Below are 24,269 nucleotides of genomic sequence, written 5' to 3'. Positions count from 1 at the left end.
GGTAGCTTGGTCCCGGGTGAGACGCAGCGAAGGGGAAGGGCAGGGGAGAAGCCGAGGTACGAGGGCGCAAGGCGGGGGGACGAGCCGCAGCCTGGTGTCCCCTCCCCAGACCCATCCTCCGCCAGCCCCGGGGCTGCCGAGCCCAGGTCGATCGTCCGCCCGCCGACACCGACACGTGGATACCCGCGCCCGTGGGCGCCATGGCCGCGCGCCTCCGCCAGCCACTCAGAGGGCGATATGCAAATCACTTCTCGGTGGCAGCCAATGAGGGCGGAGGGGCGGGGGCTCGCTCCCCGCGGTTCCCACGGCGAGCTTCATTGAGGGGGGAGCTCGGCGGGCGGCACGATGCCGGGAGCCGTAGGGAAACAGGTACTGGGGGTACTGGGAGGCAATGGGAACACTGGGCATGGCTGCCTGCCTGCCTGCCTGCCTGCTTGCTTGCATGCATGCCAGAAGCCCTGGGGATCACAGCATTATCCTGGCAGTAGGCTCCACGGGGTGCAATGATTTGCCCATCAGGCAGTGGGGTGCCATGGGCTCCACCTGTGGGTGGCACTCAGTGGGCAGGGGTGGGCAGCAATATTGGTGTGTTCCATGCTGCATCCCCAGCAGGTGAGTGCTTAGGCTCTTGTCCAGCTTTTAGTGTGAATGAGTCAAGAAAACCTGCCCCAGTGGAAGGATGGAGGCTGTGAGGTTGGCACTGGTGCAACTTGCTGTATTGCACATGAGTGCACTGGAAACTCATAGCTTGATTTTGGCCCTGGTTGTTCTGGGGAGCAGCCATAGCCTTGATCAGCTGCTCTGACTCAAATATCCATGTTTAGAGGAGCCACCGCATGATCACATCAGGGATGCTGCGGTCATCCCACACTGATTTCCTGTCCTCCTGTTGGTACCTCCTCCAGACAAATTAAGCGGAGCCTTCCCAGCACAGATCACATCCTCAAATCCAAGGTGTCTCTCCCAAACTCCACTGCACAGAGATGGTGGTGGTGGACAGGATGCTTGTGAAAAGCCAGGCCAGAAGTGTAGAGCCCAGCTGCTGTGCTAGCAGTGCTTATTGCCCTTCACAGTTTTGCAATCAACTGTCCTACAGGTCTCAGAAATTTTAGTGAGATCAACAAGTTTAGGAAAATTCTCAGTGGGTTTCCAAATTTCCTAAGCTGCTCATTCCTTTATAAGCAACATAGTCAATCATAGTCTGATTTGTGCCTTTTAAGGGAGATTGAAGGAAGAAAACTTCCGTCAAACAAAATAGCAGGACATGAGCATCATTCCCTCTGTTCACAGGGACTCCCAAGTTGAGGGGGGTGTCAGTAGTCATTTGAGGGTGCAGTGCGGTGCCCACTTATAAAAGACATCCCTGACAGAGCATATCCTTTTATTATCTATAATTATATGGATCATACTGATGACCTTGCACCTGGATGCTCTTTGATTCCAGTATTGCCAGCTGAGAGCAGCAAACTTCCATCTGGGAATAACATTCATGATGCCATAGGAGCCTGAGGCTGTGGAACCAAAAGCTCTGGTCTTCTGCTGCTGTTCCTTCCTCCTTTTTCTCCTGGCTGCCCCCTGCCAGCAGCCCATCTGCCAAAGATCTTCATCTCTGCTATGGACAATGTCTGGTTCGGTAGATAATGCACCCTGCATGAACTTTGAAGCCAACATATTTGCAAAGAGCCTGTGCCAGCACTGCTTTCGAGCCGCAGGGGCTCACCAGCAGCATGCTCTCCAGGTGAGCTTATCCATCCCACCTGGAGGCTATGAATACTTCATTAAGGGCCCCTTTGTTCCAGGTGGAGACTCCATGTGTCTTTGTAGAGATGGAAATCACTAACACAAAGGCTAGGCCAGGTTTTCTAGATGTTTTTGGGGAAGATGTGGGGAGCGGTTCTTCCCAGGCAAGGGAATCCATCATTTAGCTGTGCCGAGACCCAAGCTGGGAGCCACCTTTGTGGGGAAGGGCTGGACACTGAGTACAAGGGGCTCAATAGATCCTGGAAGAGAAAGGAGGGAAAGGGGCACTGGCAGAGCAGGAATCCACACTGGATTAATCTCTGCTTGATACCTTCTGCCATTTACAGCCTGCCTCACCTAAAATATGGTCCTGATGGATGTCCCTGTGGACCCCAGCTGTCAGCTTAGGGCTGGGGCTGTGTCCTGTCCCAGCTGCAGCAGACTGTTCCCAGAGGGTAAGGCAGGAGTGGGATAAATCTCACAGGACTTTGGGCTCTGGATACCTCGATCTGACCAGTCCTTCAGTGCAGTGCTGGATGCACAAGCCGCTCAGCTGCCTCTGACCAGGCAACAGCCGGTTTCATGTTCACAAAGGGTTTCATGTTGTTTGCTGTCCTCCAGGAGTGACTGGCCTGGGATGATGAAATAGTAATAAGCCTCCCTCTCTTTCTTGCCCTCTCCCTCTCTCCCCCTGGCCCTGGCCTTCTAAGGTTACCTCAGCCCTTCACCCACGATCTGCTTAGAGCTGTCACCTCAGTGAATTCCGGGGCGGGCGAGATGCTGGAGGGAAGGTGGTGCGGGCAGCCGGCTCCCCCGAGCCTCCCCCACCTCTGCTCATAAGCCCTGCAGGTAATAGGGCTGCGGATGATGCTGAGACGCCTGCAAGCCCTGACAGAGAGAGGCAGGGGCTGTGGCTACAGCCTTTTCTGCAAAAATCTCCCTCCTTCTTGGCTCCATTGCCTCTCCCTGGGCTATCTGGGTCGTGAGGGAGAGCGGCTGCCAGCAGCATCAATGCCGACTTGGGGGGGCATTTTCCCTGAGCCCTCATCCACACGCTGTCTCTGGGATGCCTGCAGCATTCAGCATCAAATAGGAGCATGCTGGGCCTCTCTGGTCTCCTGAAGTAGGACAAAAATCTCAATGGTGGGTTGTGAGAGGCATCAAGAGCCCCAGAACCCAGGCTGCTCTCAGAGGAGGTAGAAGAAGCAGGTGTTTCCAAAGGGTAGCCTTCATTCTCATCCTCGACATGCTGATGGCACCATTGCATCCCCTTCTTCCTCGCAGGAGCATGCTGTGGAGGTCACAGGACACGATGCTGGCAGCGATGCAGACCCAGATGGGCCCTGGGATGCCCTCCATATTTTAGCCCCCCAGTGCGAGGTATATGTGTGCGTGGGCCCAGCGGAGGGGACAGAGCGGTGAGTACCAGCCGGGAGCCGTGCTGCTCCAACAAGCCCCCGCGGTGGGAACAGTGGAGGAGGGGGAGTGGGAAGCCGAGCGAGGGGAAATCAGATGTCTTCTCCCTGATGCTCACAGGCACACCAGTGCCTGGGAAAAAGGGTGAGCAACCCTCATGCCATGCCCTCTGAGTTCCTCTTGGCTGTCCCAGGAGAGGTCGAGAGGCACCAAAAGAGTCTCTGTCCTCCACACTGCTTCTAGAGGAAGGCTGGTGGCCCCAGGATGGGCTCTGCCAGCCTCTGTCCCCGTTCAGCGGAGAGAAAGTGAGCATGCATTGGGCTGCTGGCGTTGCTGCCTACCCCTGAGCTGTGGGGGCTGTGCTGACCACCAGCTGTCCTCTCTCACTGCCCCACAGCTGGCACGAGAGCAGGGGATATCCCCCGCTCAGCCCCGGAGCTGAGAGTGAGCACAGAGAAACCAGCAGCGACCCCAGCACCCGTGCCGAAGCCAATTCCACACTCACCAGGGTGAGATGAGGATCTCTTGTGGTTTGGGTTATTTTGATCTCTTCAGCCCCCTTGGCCTTTCAATGCTGCTTCTGCTGGGCACATTCAGAAGGTCCTAAAAGGCAGTGGGGGATCAGCTGAGACCTGTAGTCCTCACGAAGGAGGTGCTCTCACTGAAGAGCACATGAGATTCACCCCTGGATTCCCCTGCGGGCTTTCCTATGTTGTTTCTTGCCATGCCCATTGATGTTGGGCTAGGGTCACCTTATGCTCATGCAGCTCCTCTCCTGGTCCCTTTTTACTAGCAGCTTTGGGCTGAAGGGGCTGTAACTCCTCATATATGCTCTTACCTCCTTCCAGCCCACAAAACCTACTGATCCCTGTTACAGAGACTTGCCTTATCTTGTCTCCCAGGAGGGGGAAATGACCCGGTTGTGGGACAACACTTTGGAATCAGGCAAAAGGGACATGATGAGCTATGCGGGCTACAAGGAGCAGGTGCGGCCACGAGCCCTGCAAGCAGACAGACTCGGGTGGGTTCAGCCTGTTCCCTCTGGATCCTGGGTGAGAACCAAGGCTCAGGGTTTTGGGAAAGAAATCTGCCCGCTAAAAGGAGGTACATTTGGTTTGCTCCCGTGTGAGATCCTTGTTCTGGTTTGCTTTCTATCCAGGGGGCTCTGAAGTTCATGGTGGATCTCTATTTAGATTTAGCATCTCTTTACTCAGTTCTGGTCTCAGGAGGCATTCAACACCTCCGTGGGCACCATGCCGAGACCCAGATTCTGTGAGATGGCATCTCTGTGTCTGCTGACTAGGAACTGTGGGTCTCCCAAGTGTTGTCTGTCTGCATGATTTGGTGTGCCCTCAGCTTGCAGTGTTGTGTCCCAGTGCTCCCACTCTGCTTGTAGGGAGTCTGGGTTTTATCTCTGCCCTCCTGGACCATTTCTAGCTCTCCTCCGAAGACCTGCTTTGCCGTGGACGTGGTGGCATCCCGTGTTGCTCGTGCCTCCCCCAGTAACGGCCTTCTCCCCGCCCCAGAGCGCCGTCCTGCCAGCCAGAAGCCCGAGGAGCGCTGGCCGAAGCACCGCATAGAAAGTGGCTATTTCTCTCTGGAGCGCCGGAAAACTGACCCTCTGTGGGCATCCACCCCGCCGCGTGCTGCCACCGGTTCCTCGCCGGCCCGCAGCGACTCAGCGGGCAGCGGTGGGCGCCTGGCTGGCTCCCGCGTTCAGGAGCCCCGTGGGCAGCCCAGCAGTACGGGCACGGAGGGGCGGCACGGGCTGGAGAAGCAGGAGTACACAGTGCTGGCAGACCTGCCCAAGCCCAAGCGCCTCGGCCAGCAGGATGCTGTGGACCGCTGTGGCTCCCGCACACTCAGCCCCGGCCGGGTGGAGGTGGAGAGGATATTTGGCTGCGAGCGCAGGTGAGGAGCGATGGGTCTCTGCAGTGGTCAGAGGTGGGGGATCATCCCCCTGTGCTGTCAGGGGGCCCCCACCTCCAAATTGTTGTGCGTCAGGGAGAGAGCAGGGCTAGATGGCAAAGCTCAGCTTTCACCTGTGGTTGAATTTCCCTTAAAGCAAGGGTTGGGTTTAGGCTCGGTGCTTCCCAGCCTGGAGAGCTACCACACCACAGCACACAGGCAGTGGAGGCCATTGTAAAGTTGGAGCAAAGATGCATGGTTAGAAGTGGAGGTAGTAGCCCACCCTAACTCATCTTTCCAGCCACTTCATGGAAGTCACAGGACGTGCTGTGGAGTGGGGCAAGCCATGGAAAGGGGGAAGGACAGAGGTGGTCCCTGCTGCCAGAGTCAGTGCTCCCCAGGGATCCAGGATCTGCTGTACGAGCTGCTAAGGAAAAGATCAGGGATGCCGAGAAGCCCACAGTGCTGCTTGGGTCTTGGCTGGAGAAGCATGAGTGGCTCCAGTGTTGGTGGCACAGGGCAGAAGGGGACATTAATGGAGACCAGGGAAGTATCCTGGCGCAGGTGGGTGGGATGTGAAGGAGCAGATGGAGGGAAGCTTAAGGAATTGTGTGAAAAAGACATGAGTGAGGCAGCAGAACACGAAAGCTGGGGAGGTTGAAGTGGTAGGAACAGGGTAAGGGAGAGGCTATGGTGTGCATGGAGTCCAGAGCTGGTTGAGATCTGCAGGGGCAGGCTCAGAGGGAGCTGGGTCCGTGGGGGCTCTGCCTGTGAGCTGAGCCTGGCAGCAGTTGGACAGACTGTGTGTGCCCACAGGAAATCAGAGACCCTGGAGGCCTTCCAGGCCCTGGAGGAAGGCCGCGTGGAGCGGCTCGATGGCAAGACCCCAGTGCCACCCAGCAAAGGCCGCCTAGCTCGGAGGCAGTCCAGCCCCAGCCTGCCCAGGGAGGTGAGGTTGCCTGCATGGCAGGACCACATCCCAACTCCCCAAGCTGGCTTGCTTTCCCCTACCACATTTTCCTTTATTTCTGCCTCATGCTTCTCTCTTCCCCTGCTCCCCCTTCCTGACATTCTCAGCCCACCCTCTGGGACGCACCAGGACTCTGCTCTTAAATGGCAGCAGCCCCTTCATCCTTTGGGTGCAAGAGGCTTTTCTTCAGTACAGTTTCTGTGCACGGGGGTGCAATTGCTGTCTGGCAAATTATTTAACCAAGCTGTCTCCCAGCCCTAATCCCATCTTATTCCTGCTCGCTGGCTATTTTTTTTTAATTATTTTTTAAGAGGACTCTCTGCTCTCTTTTGCCCATATCCTTAGGGCCAGCGGGTCTCCTGGCACCTTGAGCAGCACAGCAGAGGCCCCAAGGAGCCCCTGCGCTCCCCCAGCCCAGCTCGGCACCCTGGAAGAGCCAGCAGGAACCAGGGGGACCCCCCACGCCCCACCAGCTCCAGCTGGCTGCTGGAGAGAGGCAGCCGGAGTCCGCGCTCTCCAAGCCCAGCCCGCCAGTCAGAGAGGAGGGCAGGGGAGCCCCTGAGCCCTCCCTGGCACTCAGGGAAAAGCTGGAGGAGCCAAGGGGAGCCCAGCTGTACCCCAAACTTGGAGAAGAGCAGAGCTGTCTGGCAGGCCAGGGGTACGGAGCAAGCCCCAGAGAGGAAGAGCCGAGGGGACACTCTGCACCCCCTGGGCCTTGGGAAGGGCTCAGAGAACAGCAGACTGAGCCAGGCAAGGCCACCGCCACGGTCCCTCAGTCCTGGGAGGCATGCGGAGAGCACATGGAGAAGCCAAAAGATGTCCCCTCCCAGCCCAGTGCGGGGCACAGGGAGGCAACAGGTGAAGCCAGGGGAGCTGCTGCACCTCAGGGGGCCCAAGAAGCCATCCGAATGCGGCTGGCAGAGCCTCCGGGAGAAACTGCCGCCCCCCCACCCTGGGAAGGGTGGCGGCAGTGACTGGAAAGGCCGAGGCAAGCCCCTGCGCCCCACAAGCCCAACACGACCACTGGAGCAGGACTGGAGGGGCCAGGGGGATGCCCGCCAAGCACAGGTGTGGGACAAGGACTGGAAGCGCCAAGAGAAGCCCGTGTGCCATGTGGACTTGATGCGCCAGCTGGAAAGGGAGTGGAAAAGCCCCACTAAATGTCTGGATGTAGGACTATGGCCAGATGACAGCTGGAAAAGGCCTGAGAGTCCAGCACAGCAGCTGGAGGATGACTGGAAGGGTCCCGAGCACACTCGAGACACAAACAACCCAGAAAAGCCATTGGAAAGTGACTGGGGGAACAAGAGGCTTCTCATTTACCACGTGAGTAGGATAGGATACGGAATTGATGGGGATCCTACCATGCGTAAAACTGGCAAGCACAGAGTGGGGGGGTCCCCTGGGTTGCAATTCTGCTCACCCTTCCTCCCCCAGATGCCCTGCTTTTCCAGGGATGCCATGCTGCCTGCCTGGCACTGGGAGGAGGGAGAGATGCTTCCCTCCCCTGGCCACTACTGGGAGCCCTATGGTCAAATCTGGAAAACCGTGGCGAGGACTAAATCCCTGTGGCTTCAGCTCCTGCTTTCTGTCTTTGCAGCCTCAGCTGGGTGGAAGTGCCTTCCCGCCACAAAGCAGCACCGGCTCTTCAGGAAGCCCAAAGCCACACTTCAATGCCAGTGAAAAGCACAATAAGGTAGGGGCTGGGCCCTGGGAATGGTGACGAAGGGCAGCTGCCCCTCTCTGGAGGTCACTGTAGGCAGCACCTGCAGCTCCAGTGCCTCATCTCAGCAGGCTCAGGGTGGTGCTGCCTTCCCATGACCTCCTGGGTACCACGGTCACTAACACCTCCCTTCCCTTTGTCCTTTGCCCATTTCTCAAGTGAAGAAACTGAGGCACAGAGCTGTTTTTTTAAAGCAAGAGGGGAATGAGCAGTAGACACGGGATTAAAATCTCAGCGTAGCTGCTTTCTTCCCTTTATTATTGCCTAGTGCTATGATGGCAAGGGTTTTACAGGGATGAAGTGGGATTTAGTGGCATGAAAGAAGATAGGGCCAATTGTGTTGGCATTTCTGGGATACCAAAAATGGTGTGAGAGTAGCTTTGGAGGGCTGCAGAAAGTGTCCCAGGAGCCTGTGTAGCTGGCAGCAGTGCCTGAGTCCCTGCCTCTGTCCCCTTTCCATGCACCAGTCACCTTGGCTAGCTTGTCCCCTGCTAGGGCGTGGCTTTGAGCTTTGCATAGAGACGAACTGCAGCTGGGCAGGAGGCTCTCAAAGGCCTCTAAAACTTGAAATAGGTGACAGATGTCCCTTCCCTCGCTTCCCTGCCCCAGGGCAGCACGGAGCCCAAAGCCTTGAGCTCCCCCTGCACAACTGTGGCTGGTTCACCCCACATTTTCTAGGTTTCTTGTAGCAAGAAGCATCGCTTCAGTGTAATTGTGCAGCAGAGCCTGGCATTTTGTGATGTGCAACCCCCTGCCCCCTTTTCCTTTATGGCACTCTTTAGCAATTCTCCTTCCCCATGCTGGCTGGCTTTCTGGGGGCACCAGAGGCCCACCCAAATCTGCTGCCACCTCTGCCTAGATTGCAAATCTTTGCTTTGGAGAGGGAGGATAAAACTGAGCCGCTTCAGGAATGAAGATGAGGACCCTGCTGTGTGCACACACATGGCGGGACTGCTTAAAATCCATGCCTGACCGAAAAAAAAAAAAATTTTAAAAAATCACTACCTGCAAGAAAACCCTGCCTAGGTAAGGGCTGAGCTCCCGCCGGTCCCTTCCCGGGGCAGGAGGGGCTCAGCCCGTTCTTGCCCGGGCCAGCGGCCGGCAGAGGGTCTCCGCTCAGCCGCAGCATCGCCCCTGGCCGGCCCCCCTTTCCGTGCGGCACGGCGGCCTCGCCCGCCCCGGCGCTCCATTGGCTGCGGGCGGCGGGGCGGCCGGGGCGGTGGCGGCTGGCTGCCATTGGCTTGCCCGGGCCCTCCCAGGAAGTTCGGGAGGAGGAAAGAAAAGTTTTTTGGGCTGGTTTTAGTTCTTCTTTTTTTTTTTTTTTTTTTTTTTTTTTACTTTACAAAAGAAAAGAGGAAAAAGGCGAGCGGGGAGCGCGGGGCGGGAGGCGGAGCGGGCATGGTGGGGCCGCGGAAGCCGCCCGGCCGCTGAAGCCGCCCCGCCGCCCTGGCTGCCAGCGCCCGGCCCCGCCGCGACCCCGGCCCCGGCCCCGCTGCCGGCCGCGGTGTCCCCGCCATGACGGTGAGTTGGGACCCGCGGGGTGCAGGGTTTGGGGTGGAGGCTTCTCTCCTCCCCCTCGGCCGGGCCTTGGGGGTACCCGGCGGGACTCCGCGGGGCTGGGAAGGGGCGGAGGGTCCCCAGCTGTCAGCCGCCGCCTCCTCGGGGTCCCTCCGCTCCCTGCCCGCCCCGGGTACCGCTGCTCTCCAGGGGACCCTCGCTCCGCTTGGAACTCAGGGCTGTGGCTGAAGCTCGGTGCCTCCCTTCCCCATCACCACCGGGCTCCCCTCCTGGGCTCTTGGTGGCCGCTAGGTAGAGTCGCTTCGTTAGCGTCACCTCGTTAGTGGTGGGCACCACCCCACCTAGATAAATACCGGTAACGTAGTACGTAAGCCTGGACCGGGCTGAGGCCTGCCAAGCTCACCGCACTGGTGACCGCTGCTGGATCTGAAATCTGCACCCCCCTGGGCGAGGGGAGCTCCTGCTCCCCATGGGAACCGGGTGCGGTTTTGGGGCAGGGAGTGTCCCACCCCTCGGGCAAGCCATCCTGGGTGCAGATGTCTTCCAGCCCTGAGAGGATGACACTTGTTGAGCAGAGCGGGGTAATGATGGTGACAGGCTGGGTTGTGCCCACCAGTGTTTCGCATGGGGGTGGTGGGAAAGGGAGACCTGTTGCCCTCTTGCTTTTGCAGCACGTATAGATTTGGGATCTGCTTGTGTGCTCCAGCCTGGGGGTGGTTTTGCTTCCACCAAAGTGAGCTGGGGCAGTTTTGCTTTGTGTTTTGTCCTGGGGCCTGTGCCTGTGGAGTGAGTTCCCCTTTTTGGAGGAGACAAGACATTGTGCTTTCCGGGAGGCCGAAATCCCCTTGCACCATCTCACAGAGGTGAGAGGAAGCAGTGCTCTGGGATCTGTGTTCCTGAAGAGCGGGAGGCATGGGAATGGTGGAGGCTGGTGGTGGAAGGAGCACACCTGACCATCCCGTCCCTCCCCTCAGACACTGAGCTTTCTCAGCCTGCTGCAGCCTCTTCTCCACTCCTCCATCCCAGCGGCGCCTCTGTACCACCCAGGAGTCATTCCTTTGCTCCCACCCCATCTCCTTTCCTTCTTTGGTATTTACATTCTTCAGATATTTGCAGGCTCTTATCACCTCCCCTGTAGCCCTTCTTCTGCCAGAGCAGGCAGCTGCCTCTCCTTGACCTGCTGTTGTAAGCCAGTTCTTCCAGATGTCACCTATGTCCCGGGTTGCTTGGGACCCCCTCTAGTGCCTCTACCTGGCCAGCTGCAGGCCTGAACATAATAACTCTGGGGGGTACGGATGCAACCAGGCAAAATTGCTGCTGCCACCTCCTGAGCCAAAGCATCCTCATCCGCAGCCCCGTGGATTTTGCCGGGGGTGCATCCTGCCACATCCTTGCATCTCTGGCACCCGGATTTCTCCCCGCAGTTTGTCTTTCCTGGACATTTCCTCCTCCCACCGCTGGGCCTTTTCCTCTGAATGGGGGAGTTTGATTTGAACTCCACTCTCCTCTGCCAGTATCCCGAGCTTTTAATGCTGAATGAGGAAGCTGGACTTGGTTGTGGGCAGGGGGAGAAAAATCACTTTAAGCCCTTCATGCATCAGCCTTGTCCTATGGTACCAGCCCTGCTATGAGAAGAATGGTTCAAAGCCAATTCCAGAGCTGCAGCTCTGTGTTCGGGGGTGACAGGGAAAATGGGGCCAGCAGGGAAAACAGGAGTCCTGTGCAATTCGCCTGTTTGGGAGAAGGCCTTTGGGGGGATTTTTTTGGCCCCAGTGCTACATTAGGGGCAGTGGTTCTGCAGGACTTTGCACTGGTTTTCCCAAGAGCATACATCCTGGTAATGTTCTTTATTTTGGCACCTAATGCTTTGGGATTGTAAATCCCCAATAAGATGGGACCCAGCTGATCAGTACAACAGCCCCAGCCAGGAGTCCTGTCACTCCCCCTCTCCCTGTGTTGTTTTTCCACCTCTCTGGATTGTGCCCAGCTCTTTTCTGCGGAGCGCACATGCATGTCCTGGGAGGGGGGGAGGCTGCGCCTTGACGTTTCGCCTCCTTTCCTTCCCTCCCGCCGCTCCCAGTTCGGAGCCGGAGCTGAAGTCACTGGATTGGAAGGGATAACGGGAAAAAGGGTGGAGCTGCTGCCAGGGGAAAGGAATTAACTTTCAGGGTCCTTTTTCAGGGCAGCAGTGGGGCCAGTGGGATGTCTGTGTCCATAGGGATGAGGATGCGTGTGTCCCCTTCCTCTCTCAGCCACTGGCAGTGCCCATCATGTTGGCGAGAGGTGAGGTGTGGGAGCCCCCCGTGCCTTTTCACTCTGGTTTCCCTGCCTGCCTCCCTTCCTGGGTGGCTTGTGGCCATGGTCTGGTGTTTCTGGCCAAGCCTGAGGCTGTAGCAGCTGGTGATCCTCCCCTTGGCGGGCTTCCGCATGCCTGCTCAAACCAATAGCCGGAGCCCTGGGGTGGGCCGGCATGTACTCAGTGCTTGCCACCCCATAACCTCGGATGTAACCCAAGAGCAGCAGCTTGGGGATATGAAAGCAGGGGAAGGCTTGGCCTGGCTGGGCAGCCAGAGAGCTGGGCTTGAGAGGCAGCCATGGCCAGCTGCTGGGCTCAGTTAGGGGACACAGAGTCGCTATCAGCTTGCTGGGCCACCCCTTCTCACCAGCTCGGTCTCTGGTGGTGGTTGTGGCACATGGGGACTGCTGGTGGCTTCCCCACAGCTGGCAGATTTGGTGCAGACTGGTAGAAGGTCCAGCTCTGTCACCATCACCTCTCCAGCATTGTCCCTACCTGGTTGAGTTGCAGGAGAAGGAGCAAATCAGCAAACTCTGGTTTCCCAGGGAAAAGAGGCGTTGGGCTGAATTATTTGGTGGTACAACTTCTACGGAACCAGCAGGGTTGGGAGGAGGAACCAGCTCGAGCCTGTTTGGCTGAGGGTAAAGCCAGGGAGAACAGTTCCCCTGAGTCAGCTCTCTGGTGCTCCACCTTGGGAAGGAGATAAACTGGTTGGGATGCCGCACCAGTGGTGTGAGGTTAGGAGGAGGTGGGGGGCAGGAGGAAACTTGTTTCTAGCACAGGGTGATCTGGGTGAAACTCTGTTCATCCTCATCTTTGATTGTTATGGCTGAGGCTGGGCAGAGGACAGGCTCTGTGGTGGGGGGGAGCAGAAAGATCTGGGTAAGTGAGGAGCCCCCAGCATCTCAGCCACAACTGAGTCTTGGGGAGGGTCATATATCTAAGAGAATCAAGTGCTGGTTGTGACTCTGATTTCATCTCTACCCTGGGGCACATGGTTTAAAGGCAATGTGTTTTCACAGCTGTCGAATTGCCTCCTGTAAGTATGTAGTGAGGGCTGTTTCGCAGAAAGCTGCTCGTGTCTTTAATAAATGATCTGTGGTGAAGTTACTGGAAGGACGTAGCTCTGGGCCATAGGTGGCAAGGGTTTGGATGAGGCATCTCTGGTTCTTTGCAACTTTGCCTCTGTCCCCAAGGCATCCCCTTTGGTGGTGGTGGAGCACTCCCTTCTGCCTGCTCTCCTTGTCCCTGCCTCCTCCTCTCTGAATAAATACCTCCAAGGCACCTCGTGGAAACTTCCCTGCTGCATATTTTCCTTTAATTCTTTAAACCTCTTTCCTTATCTCCTGCTTCCTCTTACAGGAATGACTGCCTGCTGCTGAGAGCTAAATCCAGTCCTCCTTTGCCCCAGGTCCTACATTCCCATGGGTTTCCCAGAAGCGATGCCAGGCTATTCCCACTGTCATTCTGCCACTGAGGACTTGCCATCCACCCCCTGGCATGAAAAGCCCTTTTGTGGGTCACTCCGAGACAGTAACCCTCTGTTTTGTCCTTTCCCCTCCAGCCAGATCTCCTCAATTTCAAGAAGGGATGGATGTCTATCCTGGATGAGCCAGGAGAGGTAAGCCTGAATGGGGGGTCTGCCTCTTCCCCTAGCCCCTGCTGCTAGAGATCCCTGGGTGAGCAGCCGTTTTCCTTCACCCTTGCTCGTTGCAGCTGCTCCCACTGGGAAGGGCAGTGGGAAGCCTTTGGTGGAGATACCTCAGTCCATGTGCTAGCATGGAGGTTCACCCAGCACCCCTCTCTCAGCCCAGGGGCGCAAGGGGGAGTCGGAAGGGTTGTGGAGGAGGGGGAAGAGAAGAACAAGAGGTCGCAGTGCAGAGCATCCCTCCCTGTTCCTATGCTTCCCCCGGTAACTGCCTCTCCATTTCCCTCCTGTCTTTTCCATTCCCTCCCCTCCCCTCCCCCTGCCTGATCTGCCTGCAGTGGAAGAAACATTGGTTTGTGCTGACTGACTCGAGCCTCAGGTATTACCGGGACTCCAATGCGGAGGAGGTAAGTATGGCCAGCCTTTCTCCAGCCCTCCTTTCCTTCCTGGCCAGGGGGGAGAGGAGTGTAGCCCTGGCATGACAAGTACACTCCTGAGAGAAGCAGCAGCATTGTCTCCTCCTGAAGGGTGCTAGAGGTGGCGGGCTGCTCTTTGCTAAGGGGTGATGAGAAGGATGGATGTCAGAAGGCAGGCTGGTGGGGTGGGGAAGGCTGGAGGGCTGTCAGTGGCGGGAGGTGAGGAGAAGGGCTGGTCCTGTGGCTGGGTGTCTCCGACTCTCTTCATCCATGCTGCTGGCTGCCTTTTGGGTTAAAAGAGGCCCTGCTGTGCCAGGGAGCTGAGACTGGCTCCTGGAGAGCTGTGGGATGAAGGCAGAGGGTGCTTGGGTTTTGGTTAGGGTGCCGTCAGGTGACAGAGCCTTTTTCAAAGCTGGGTTTGCACCTGTGTCCTAGTGGGTGGCTGTCCTTGCAGGCTGATGACCTTGATGGAGAAATCGACCTCCGCTCCTGCACAGACGTGACGGAGTTTGCGGTTCAGCGCAACTATGGCTTCCAGATACACGTGAGTGTCCAGCACTGTGTGGACATAGAGCAGTGGCACCAAGGGACACTGGGTGGGCATGTGTGCTCTCTCCCCATGCCAAGATGCCAAGAGGCAAGCCATGCAAACCTTTGTCAGGACGGTGGCCCGGCAAGGCTGGTGGGTGACACGTGGGTGATAGCGCTCAGGGACACAAGTGCTGCCTGCCTGCAAAAGGAGGAGGAGGAGGCTTTGTAGGGCTGGCTGAAGGCCATACTGGAGGTGGCCCAGGAGCCAAGTTAAATGCCAGGAGTGTTTACTTGACCTGTTAGTCAAGGCAGCTTCTCCAGAGCTGCAGGGAGTTAGTGGTGAGTACTGCAGATCTTGGTGTAACCTGGCTGACCATGCTCTGAGTAACAACCTGTACCCTGGATCCAGCCACAATACAAGCCCGTGCTTAGCTACTTGGTGTAGCAGCAGGAGGTGACTGCTAAGGCAGCACAAAACCCGGGATGTCTGTGGGTGTGCAGTGTTGGTCACTTCATGGTCTGGGTTTCCCTGTGTCTGTACCCCAGTGCTGGTGCCCACCTCCCAGCGCCTGAATGGCTGGATTGCACTGGCTCAACTTTGGCCAAATGTGCTGCCAAAGTTATTCTACTTTTGCCTTTGCTTTGGAGGTGGTCTCATGGAGGATGTGTAATGGGCTTCCCCGCACAGAGCATGTCTCCAGTCCCACCTCTCCACTTGGCCCCTGAATCTCTGAGCAGTGAGTGGCCGCTCTGACACCGTCCACCACCCATGGGAGTGGGTGCCTGGAGGTCATGGGGAGTGAGTGGGAGCTGCCTGCACCTCCACTGGGCACTGACAGGGCCTCCGTCTCCTCTCTGTTGCAGACGAAGGATGCTGTCTTCACCCTGTCGGCAATGACCTCAGGCATCCGCCGCAACTGGATCGAGGCCCTGAGGAAGAACGTGCGCCCAGTCAGTGCTCCGGACGTCACCAAGTAAGAGCTGCCCCATGCTGCTTCTCCTCTTCCCCCTCTTGCTGCCCCTCTCCCTTGGCAGGCAAAGGCTGGGAAGGCCCCTCTGGAAATGCTTCTGCTCCCAGATCAGCCTTGTCCTCCACTCCTCCTGAATGTGACCTGGAGACACCAGCTGGTGGTGTGGATGGATGATTACACTCTTGTATTTGCTTTTTGCCTCACCACATCAGTTTAGCCCAGTTTCTCCACCAGCATGGCTGGAACTGGGAGCGAATCCTCCCTGTTCCATGGAGGAACCTATTTCTCCAAGGGGTGGGATGCTACAGACCCAGCTCTGCGCTCAGGGTGGGGTTTTGTAAAGCTGGGCTGAACAATAGCTAAGCCTTGGGCAATTAGCAGTGCCTCCATCAGCATCCCTTCCCACATGGTGCCTCTTCTTCACCGGACACCACTCTGCTTTCAGGCTCTCTGACTGCAATAAGGAGAACTCCTTCCGTAACTGCGTCCCCCAGAAGAGCTCGCTCCGGACGGAGGAGCAGCAGCGGCCAGGCTCGGACTCCGAGGGGAACTCAAAAGGTGGTCACTGGAAGGCGGATGGGCAGCGCCATGCGTTTGACTATGTGGAGCTGTCTCCCTTGCCACAAGACCCTGGGAATCAGGGGTCCCCACAGAGGACGAGAGGGAGCTTGAGGGTCTCTGACCGAGCTCCCAAGCATGAGGAGCTGGAGCGGGATCTGGCCGCTCGTTCGGAGGAGAGGCGGAAATGGTTCGAGACTCCCGATGGCAGGGTCCCAAATAGCGATGGCCTGGCAGGGGACTCTTCCCGCAAGGCGTGGGAGCAGGACCTCCCTTCTCCCCCGCTTTCGGAGGAGCAGCGAATTCGGCTGAATGAGGAGATAGAGAAGAAGTGGCTGGAGCTGGAACGCCTGCCCTTGAAGGACTCGCGGCGGGTGCCCTTGACCACGCTGCTGAACCAGAGCAAGGGGGGCCATGGAGACGCCAATGAGGCACTGAAAAAGGAGGTAAGAGTGTCCGTCCTCTCTGAAACTGGGTTTCTGGTGGCCCTTTAGCGTGGTCCCTGGCAGTAGGAGGCTTTGCAGAAGAGCCAGGCAGAGGTGCAGGGAGATGCTCATTCTTTCTGGCTTCATTTGCTACCCCTTGAGTGCATGGGCGCTTTTGCAGCTGGGAAATGTGAGGCCAGGGACCTGTTCATGCATGCCTGGAGATGTTCCCTGGGCCACATTTCGACACGGGATAAGTTAGTTGGTGGCATTGCTTGTGCAGAGTCGGTGTTTCTCAGGAATACTTCTGCAGCCTCTCTTCTCTGGTTGTTCCCAAGCCTGCATATGCTTCCCTGCCAGTCTTTGAAAGGAGCCATGCGCTTGTCTGTCATCCCAACTACACATGCAGCGGTGGTTTCCTCCGGCACAGATTCACTTCTGGAAGTTGGAATGTCTTCTCCTGTCCTTGCTAGCGCTTACCAGGCTGGGGCTGGCTTTGCCAGTTTGCTCCCCTGGCAGGGTGCCATTCCTGTGGGAAGCGGACGTCTCCATTGGCTGTGCATTGTTCTCCCCATCCCTAAGCCCTGAGGGTTCAGATGTGGCATGTTGGTCGAGTCCCGGCACTTTTCCAGCTCTGCCTGAGCATCAATCTCCCCTCCCTGGCGCAGATCCAGTCACTGCGGGCACAGCTGGAATCCTGCCGGGCCCGAAACGAGAGCCTGCGGGAGGCGGCCAAGTCCCAGGGAGACGGACCTGTGCCCCGGGGATACATCTCACAGGTGAGCGGGGCGCTGGACACGGGACCCTGGGGTTGCTCCCAGTTCCAAACTGGGAAATGCTGGGACTCAGCTCATTGCTGAGCAGGTATCGCTAATCATTGGGTTGCCATGGTGACCCTAACTGGTCTCACTTGTAATCAATGTTAATTACATAAAGGCTGGTGTGTGTTGCCTGGCCTTAAAGGGGGCAGAGTATAAACAGGGAGGAGTAGGAGACTTAGGGGGGAGGTGCAGGATCTGTGCCCCACTTTGTGTGTGGGCATGATGCTGGGGTGGGGTGGTGAGTCATCCCCCTACTTGGGAGTGGGTCAGCAGCTTTCTGCCGAGCTATCTGCATGTTCCCTGGTGGTTTGCAGCTTCCCGCATACTGTTCTTGCTAACAGGGGCTCCTGAACCCCTCGTTAAAAGCAGTCTGTCAGGCCCTCGGGAGCTCCTGCCCCTGACAGAGCTGGCCCAGCCCTGAAGGTCACTTTGACAGCACAGCCCTTTCATTTGCTGGGACAGCACGTGAGAAAGTCCGCAAAGCAGAGTGTGCTCAGACTTCAGCCTCTCGCTTCTCTTTATTTATTTCCACCCCCATGGACTCATCCAAAGCAAGTGGAGTTACGTCCCACAGGGATTTCCTGGGGGGGAGGCTGTTGTTCCACCATGCTGTGGGGATTTTGGGATGTGCCATATGTGTGGAAATATACTGTGTGTGGAAGGAAGGAAGTTAGGGCTGGCAAAACCCACTGCAGCAGGTTGGCTTTACCTACCCCAGAGAAAGGAACCCCCAAGTCCTGTGGCACCCAGCCCATTGCTAGTTGCTCTGTCATCTTGATTTGACATTTACAGCTCAGAAGCCTCTTTATGGTCAAAAAAGCAAAAGGGGTGGGAAGGAATGGCACCTTATCTTCCTAGTAACTTGACTCAAAAGGCCAGAGTTTCACATCTGAGGCCAAACTTGTCCTTTCCCCAAAGGGCTTGTTCTCTCAGTCTGGTCAGGTTCGCATCCAGCCCATGGGCAGATCACCAAATGAATCCCTCACCTTTTCCTCTCCTTTGGTCAATCTGTGAAGCTTCCTGGCTTTCCCATGTCAGCAGGGAGGAGTAGCCAGCAAAGACTTGCATTCCTGCAGCATGTTGCAGCATCCTTTATATCAGCCCTTGTCTTAGTACTAGGGGAAGGAATGGGACAGTGAGGGGCTTTTGGGGGATGCAATGGCTTCTTGGCTCTTTGCTGACTTCTTAGAGGCCTTGGCTTTTTAAAATAATACCCTGGCATGGTTTGGTGGTAACGAGTCCTTTCCAGGGGGCTTGGGGCAGTGCTGCTAGGATCTGCAGGGAGCGGAGGCGTAGCTCCAAGGTGGGAAGCGCTTTCTTTGCTCTAACACTAGTTAACCACAGGGTTTGGTGTTGGAAGAACCATCCCCTTGGTCTCAGAGCTGTCAGAGAGGAGGGCAGGCTGTGTGAGCAGGATCCCCAAGCGTTAGGCTTTGGGGAGGGCTCTTTAGCTGCCTCTGTCAGGCCACAGTGCAATGCAGGGTGTCACTTTTCAGCAGAAGAGGCTCAGTTTTCATTGATGCTGGGGGATGCTGCTTCATTTAAAAGGCAAATGCTGAAATGTGGCTCCTGATGCTGATCTCCTCAAGCCAGGCAGTCTGGTTGTGGAGGGGTCTGGGCTGCGGTGCTGTGTATGTTATTCTCAGCTCTCAGCCCCAGAGAAATGTTCCTGTCTTGCTGCTTCAGTTTTAAGAAGAGCAAGAGGAACATTTCTTGCTCCACAAAGCGTGTGGGCCTTGCAAAGATGTGTGGCCCTGTCAAACGGTTGTGTTCTGTGATAAAAGTGCCACCTCACTTTCCCAGGATGGTCTGTTCCTTCTGAATTGGTCTTACTTCTCTCAGAATGGCCCTGGACTTGGGTGAGGTTTGTAAAATCAAACATCAGCCTGGTCAGGTGCCTGTCGTGGCCTGAGCCCCTGCATGCCTGGGAGCTTTCGAGTTCCTTACCCCTTCTTTCCCCCGCATGGCAGGAGGCCTGCGAGCGCAGCCTGGCCGAGATGGAGTCGTCCCACCAGCAAGTGATGGAGGAGCTCCAGAGGCACCACCAGCGGGAGCTGGAGCGGCTGCGGCAGGAGAAGGAGCGGCTCCTGGCAGAGGAGGCTGCGGCGACGGCAGCAGGTAGGAGTGGACACCAAGCCATGCCCGAGGGTCCCTCCCACTTCTCCCAAATGTCTTTGGTGGGAAACCAGTCATCTGGAGCCACACTGCTGACCCTACTAGTATAATGCTGATGCTCAGCACCTTCTTGTAGGCAGGCAGGACTGGCAGAGGTGCTGGGAAGCTCCCACGCTGCCCTGTGTTAGCCCCTTTGGCAGCACTTGGTGCATCGGGATGATCCTGGGGCATGGAGAAGGTGGGGGATGCCCTAAGGGCAGAAGGAATGGAAAGGGAAACTGAAAAGATAGGTCTGGGAGCCTGCAGTGGCAAGAGCTTCGTTGGTTCCCTGGCTTGGTTTCCCTTAGATGTGCTGGAGCTGGCACAGCCTGATCCCTTATCTTTCGTTGTCCCTGTCTGCAGCCATCGAGGCACTGAAGAAGGCCCACCGGGAGGAGATGAATAAGGAGCTGGGCAGGACACGAAGCTTCCAGCAGTGTGACTCAGTCTCAGATGCCCTCCAGAAGCAGCACCAGTAAGAAACCACCTCTCCCACTGTCCTTGCCCAATGCTGCCACTCTGTGCCAGTGTCACCACACCCCATCAGTGGCAGTAGCCCCTAGCTGTCCACTCCACCATCTCCCCAGCTCCCTCCCCACTGGCAATGGGTGCTCATTGGTGACTGCCAGGGATGTTGGAGCTGTAAGGCAGGGAGGTTTATCGCCTGCTTGGCTATTTTCCATGTAGCACCTCCATTTTCCCTATAGCTTCTTCACTCTGTCTTCTTTATGGAAAGCTCCTCCATTTCTCCTGCATGACTTGAAGCTCCTAGAAGCACCATGCTAATGTGTGGGAGAGTGGGAATGGAAGCCTTGGTCTGTAGGGGCTGTCATAATATTTTGTGGCAATGGCTGATGTGGGTAGAGGTTGCTGGTGGCAGGGGGGAGGGTGATGCTGGTGACCAGGGGCTGGCGAGGATTGCAGGGCAGCAATGAGCTGGTGCCTCTTTGACAGGTTAGATGTGGATTCCCTGAAGCGGGAGCTGCAGGTGCTTTCCGAACAGTACTCCCAAAAGTGCTTGGAAATTGGGGAGCTCACCAGGAAGGCAGAGGAGCGGGAGCAGACACTGCTGCGCTGTCAGCAGGAGGGGAAGGAGCTCCTCCGGAAAAACCAGGTAAGAGAGGGGCTTTCCCTGCCAGCAGAGACCACGGAACATGTTCTTCCCTTGCACAGCACAGCCCTTCTGTTAAAACTCACAAATTTGTTCATATTTCTTCCATTCTAAGATTTTATAGAATCATTTTGGTTGGACGAACCCCTCAAGATCATCAGGTCCTACCGTTAACCTAACTCTGGCACTAAACTATGTCCCTGAGAACGTCATCTAGACATCTTTTAAACACCTCCAGGGATGGTGACTCAACCACTTCCCTGGGCAGCCTGTTCCAATGCCTGAAAATGCCTTTCGTATCATCATCAAGAAAAACAAAAACAAACACAGAGTTAAAGGCTGTAGATGGACTTGTCTTAACTATGGTGTTAAATACAGCAAGTGTATTCTTTGCTGTTGATTGTAGGTGACGTCATCACATATGGGCAGGGGGTTACAAGGAGGTTTCTAAGCTGGGGCAGGGCTGGCATGAAGATGGAGAGGTCAGGACAGTGGAGAGGCCAGTACCCTGGCTACCCTGACATCTCTGTGTTTTTTCCCACAGGAGCTGCAGACCCGCCTCTCAGATGAGATTGAAAAGCTGCGAAGCTTTATTTCATCACGGAGCTCTGGGGACCACTCTCTGCACAACAACGAGCGGAGCTCCTGTGAGCTGGAGGTACGGGGGTGCCCCCAGGCTGCCCCGCTGCCTCCATCCTCACCCTGTGCCGGGGGTCTCCTCCTCCTCACGGTGGTTTTGTCTTGGAGTGGGAGGGTGGGGGGTGCCAGATGGAGCGGCAGGGCCGGTGCAGGAAGGAGGTACGCAAGCTTCCCCTCCGCCACTCTCCCAGGGCGCTGGTGACGCTTCCTGCCCTGGCCCTCCTGGCCCTTCCTTCCTTTTCCACCCCCGGAGCCCGCTGGCCTTTTCGAGGCGGTGGCTCTTGAGTCACTTCTGGTTCCTCTCCCCACTCCCTGGCCCAGGTGCTGCTGCGGGTGAAGGAGAATGAGCTCCAGTACCTAAAAAAAGAGGTGCAGTGCCTCCGGGAGGAGCTACAGATGATGCAAAAGGTGGGTGTTTTGGGAACTACTAGGAAAGTGGCAGGAGAGGGGAGGGAGGGGAGCAGCAGAGCTGCATATCAGCAGCGTTAAGCTGGGTTTGATGGGATGCTCAGGCCAAACGCTCTTGTCACCTGTGCTCCTCGTCCCTGTTCGCTCCCAAGCACATAGCAGCCACGTGCTCCAAACAGCACAGGCTGGCAACCTTGCACAAGAGAGATGTTATGGGGACTTTGCTGCTCTTTTCCCCAGATGTATGTACATAAAAGTGTGGACAAGCCAGGAGACCTTCTTTCCCAGGTGGGAGGCCTGGGTGAAGTCTGACAGGCACTTTGCTTCCCCAGGCACCTCCTCTGTCCCCTCCCTTGTGCCTTTGCTGGGTGGTAGGTGTCTCCTTGAGCACTGTTGCTGGGTGTGCTGCTCCCTCCACTGGCAGCAGCTCCTCGATTTGCAAAGATATCTGTCAAAAGGGAACCTGAAAGAGGCTTTGAGACTCTGTGATGCTGCATTCTTCTCACTTAAGCTTTTTGCCATGTACATGGCCAGGACCAGCCCTTTCAGCAGCCTTCATCTCTGTTGAGGTTACTTTTCCCATATGACTGACCCAAATGCGGACGAGCCATAGTTAAGCCTATATCGCTTCCTTGATTTGATGCTGCAAGTTCCTTCAGCTGTGGGACCAGTGACTCTTCTTTCCTTCCCACCCCAGAGCTTGGGAAATGCTATCTCTGCACTTTTCTTCTGGATGTGTTTCTGCATGTTCCGGATTGGGATGGGCTTCAGACCCAGGGTTGGCTCTCCCCTCCTCACCTGCTCACCGTTCTCCTGCTGGGCCCTCCTTGCCACCCCCCTGCCTCACATCAGGCTTAAAACTTTCCGACCCCTCTCCCACCCCGGCAGGATAAGAGATTTGCCTCAGGGAAATACCAGGATGTCTACGCAGAGCTGAATCACATCAAGGTGCGCTCAGAGCGGGAGATCGAGCAGCTGAAGGAACACCTGCGCCTGGCCATGGCAGCTCTGCAGGAGAAGGAGTCACTGTGCAACAGCGTCGACAAGTAATGGTGAGCACCAGGAGGACTGTGACATCCCCTGTGGGCACAGGGGGCTGAGACCAGCTGCCCTGCTTTGGAAGGGGGATGGAGGCTGCTGGTTCCTCCTGCTCCACTCAGCACTGAAACTTCATGCATAAACTCTTCCTTCTCTGCTTCTTGCACCCTCTTGTCCTGCATCCCTGTTCTCCCTGATGTTCTGCCAAGGTCCCCAGCCCCCTTCTCATCATGCTGCTCTTGATGCTTCTGCAGCCGGCACCAGGTGTTGCTCAGCCAGGCTGGATGCCACATGCTGACCTTCACCCCATGTAGGTGACAGTGTGGGGGCAGTTATTCACTACCTGCGTAGGTGATGTTTTTGCTGCCTTCATCTTTGAAGTGGGTTCCCTATCGCAGCACAGAAATGTTAAGTCTGCGTCAAAGCAGCCCTGACTAGATCCAGCCTGCCTCCCACGCTTGTCTGTGCGTATCCCTGCCGTGGCTGGGGAGGGAAGCAGAGTGACAGGAACAAGGGTGTCCTGTTGGCCAGAGCACTTCTGCTTCTTGCTCAGATGCCATGGCCATCAGGGTTGGGGTCACCCTGCTCTGCCAGCACTTGCTTGTGGTTGCTGAGATGATGATGATGGTGGCCATCTCCAGGGGAGCAGAAGAGCTGGCATTTCTGCGCTCGGTGGATTCTTTCTAAACCATTTCTGGTCTTCTCTCTTTCTAGGTCTGCTCTCCGTTTGTTTATCTGTTCTTGTTTTGTATCTGCTCCATTCCTCACTTGTGGGGAGGAGGAGGTTGAATCCCATCTGTTATCACTCTGGCGAGGAATCTTACACACCCCCAACCTCCTAACTCCCCTCCCAACGCTTATTTGATGAAGCCCTTTTACCTGTGTACCTGAGCACATTGTTTGGACTGGCTCCTTACATGCACCTTCTTCAGGATTTTATATGTGAAAAATATATTTTATAGAGGAATTTTTCCCCCCTGGGAAGAGGAGGAGGAAAACTTCTACTACATCACCAGCATTTTCTAACCTGAAAAAGAGAATCTGGTTTTCCCCCCCTCCCCAGTCCCATTGCTCCTGGCCACACAGCCACCTTTGGCACATATTCCCTCTCTTCCAAATGTCTCTGTGACCCCTCTGAGATGCATGGTGAGGATGATGCTCCCCTCCCCGTGCCGCCCCCAGGGACTCATGGAGAAGACAAGCAAGCCATAGGAGGGAAACGCTGGGGCAGTCTGCCATGGATGTGCTTGCTGGGGACTTTTGAAAGAGGAGACCTTGGCAAAAGTCTGCATGAACGAGCTCTCCCCGTGACTGTCCTTTGGCTCCTTCAAGAACCCGAATTGGCAGGAGCCCAGAGCCACAGGGTCTCTCCTTTCTGAGGAAGAAGAGCTGTGAGGCTGCTTACTGCACCCACCAGAGCCAACCCCGCCTTGAGGTGGCAGCTGCTGTTGCTCTGTTGCAACCTTCAACTTTTAACTTAATAAAATCTTCCCCTTTCGCTGAGAAAAACGTGTTTGTTCAGGGGAATGTGTCCCTAACCCAGGGTGGCGGTGGTGGGTGGTCATTTTTCCAGGCTTCTGGGTAATTTGGGGACATCCTCACCCATCACTTCTCTCCTGTTGGATTTGGGGAGGGAAAGCAGCAGGAACACCTCCAGCGAGAGGAGCCCTACAGTGCCATCATGCAGCTATCTCCTCCACCTTTGGGTTTGGGGGTGAAATAATCTGCTTCACCCCACAGCTCCAAAAATCCCATGTGGATGCTCTGCCCCACGGAGGAAGAGCTGAGTGTGGGCTGCATTGGTGAATCCACTAGGGAGGGGAGGCACACAGATGGCAGTGCAACTTGCTGGCAGAGCAAACAGTATGTATAGATCCTGGGGATCAGAGGGATTTAAAATGCTTTCTTCCTGTTTTGGGGTGAAGCACATTGTTTTTTTTGGCAGGATGGAGGACCTCAGGGGTGACCACTCCTCATT

The 24,269-nt window shown here is 56.4% G+C and overlaps 1 protein-coding gene across 4 annotated transcripts; it reads left to right on the top strand.

Moving 5' to 3' along the window:
• The first annotated feature begins 1,476 nt into the window (after window positions 1-1,476).
• Window positions 1,477-23,800, top strand: TRIOBP (TRIO and F-actin binding protein). 4 transcript variants are annotated; one of them, XM_065047541.1, is made up of 20 exons: window positions 1,497-1,738; window positions 3,025-3,158; window positions 3,554-3,665; window positions 4,594-5,067; window positions 5,881-6,013; window positions 6,380-7,360; window positions 7,635-7,730; window positions 13,136-13,192; window positions 13,558-13,626; window positions 14,090-14,179; window positions 15,031-15,140; window positions 15,583-16,141; window positions 16,789-16,899; window positions 18,912-19,059; window positions 19,459-19,570; window positions 20,050-20,209; window positions 20,751-20,864; window positions 21,167-21,253; window positions 22,142-22,305; window positions 23,006-23,800. In XM_065047541.1, exons 2-19 carry the CDS (start codon window positions 3,125-3,127, stop codon window positions 22,301-22,303), a joined length of 3,609 nt encoding a protein of 1,202 aa, XP_064903613.1. In that variant the 5' UTR covers window positions 1,497-1,738; window positions 3,025-3,124; the 3' UTR covers window positions 22,304-22,305; window positions 23,006-23,800. The 4 variants fall into 4 exon arrangements, with proteins under 4 accessions (XP_064903595.1, XP_064903603.1, XP_064903613.1 ...); XM_065047523.1 differs by lacking the exon at window positions 3,554-3,665 and having other exon boundaries at window positions 1,477-1,738; XM_065047531.1 differs by lacking the exon at window positions 3,554-3,665 and having other exon boundaries at window positions 1,492-1,738; window positions 23,474-23,800.
• Window positions 23,801-24,269: the final 469 nt, after the last annotated feature.

This window comes from Columba livia, chromosome 1, assembly GCF_036013475.1.
Source record: "Columba livia isolate bColLiv1 breed racing homer chromosome 1, bColLiv1.pat.W.v2, whole genome shotgun sequence".
Classification (NCBI taxonomy): Eukaryota; Metazoa; Chordata; class Aves; order Columbiformes; family Columbidae; genus Columba; species Columba livia.
This window is presented reverse-complemented; position numbering and strand designations above follow the sequence as displayed.

Excerpts from the sequence above, each read along its gene's own strand:
- TRIOBP (XM_065047523.1), top strand. The coding sequence starts at position 1,622 with ATGTCTGGTTCGGTAGATAATGCACCCTGCATGAACTTTGAAGCCAAC. Across the intron at positions 13,627-14,089 it reads GGGACTCCAATGCGGAGGAG|GCTGATGACCTTGATGGAGA; the intron begins GTAAGTATGGCC and ends CTGTCCTTGCAG. Across the intron at positions 19,571-20,049 it reads GCCCTCCAGAAGCAGCACCA|GTTAGATGTGGATTCCCTGA; the intron begins GTAAGAAACCAC and ends CCTCTTTGACAG.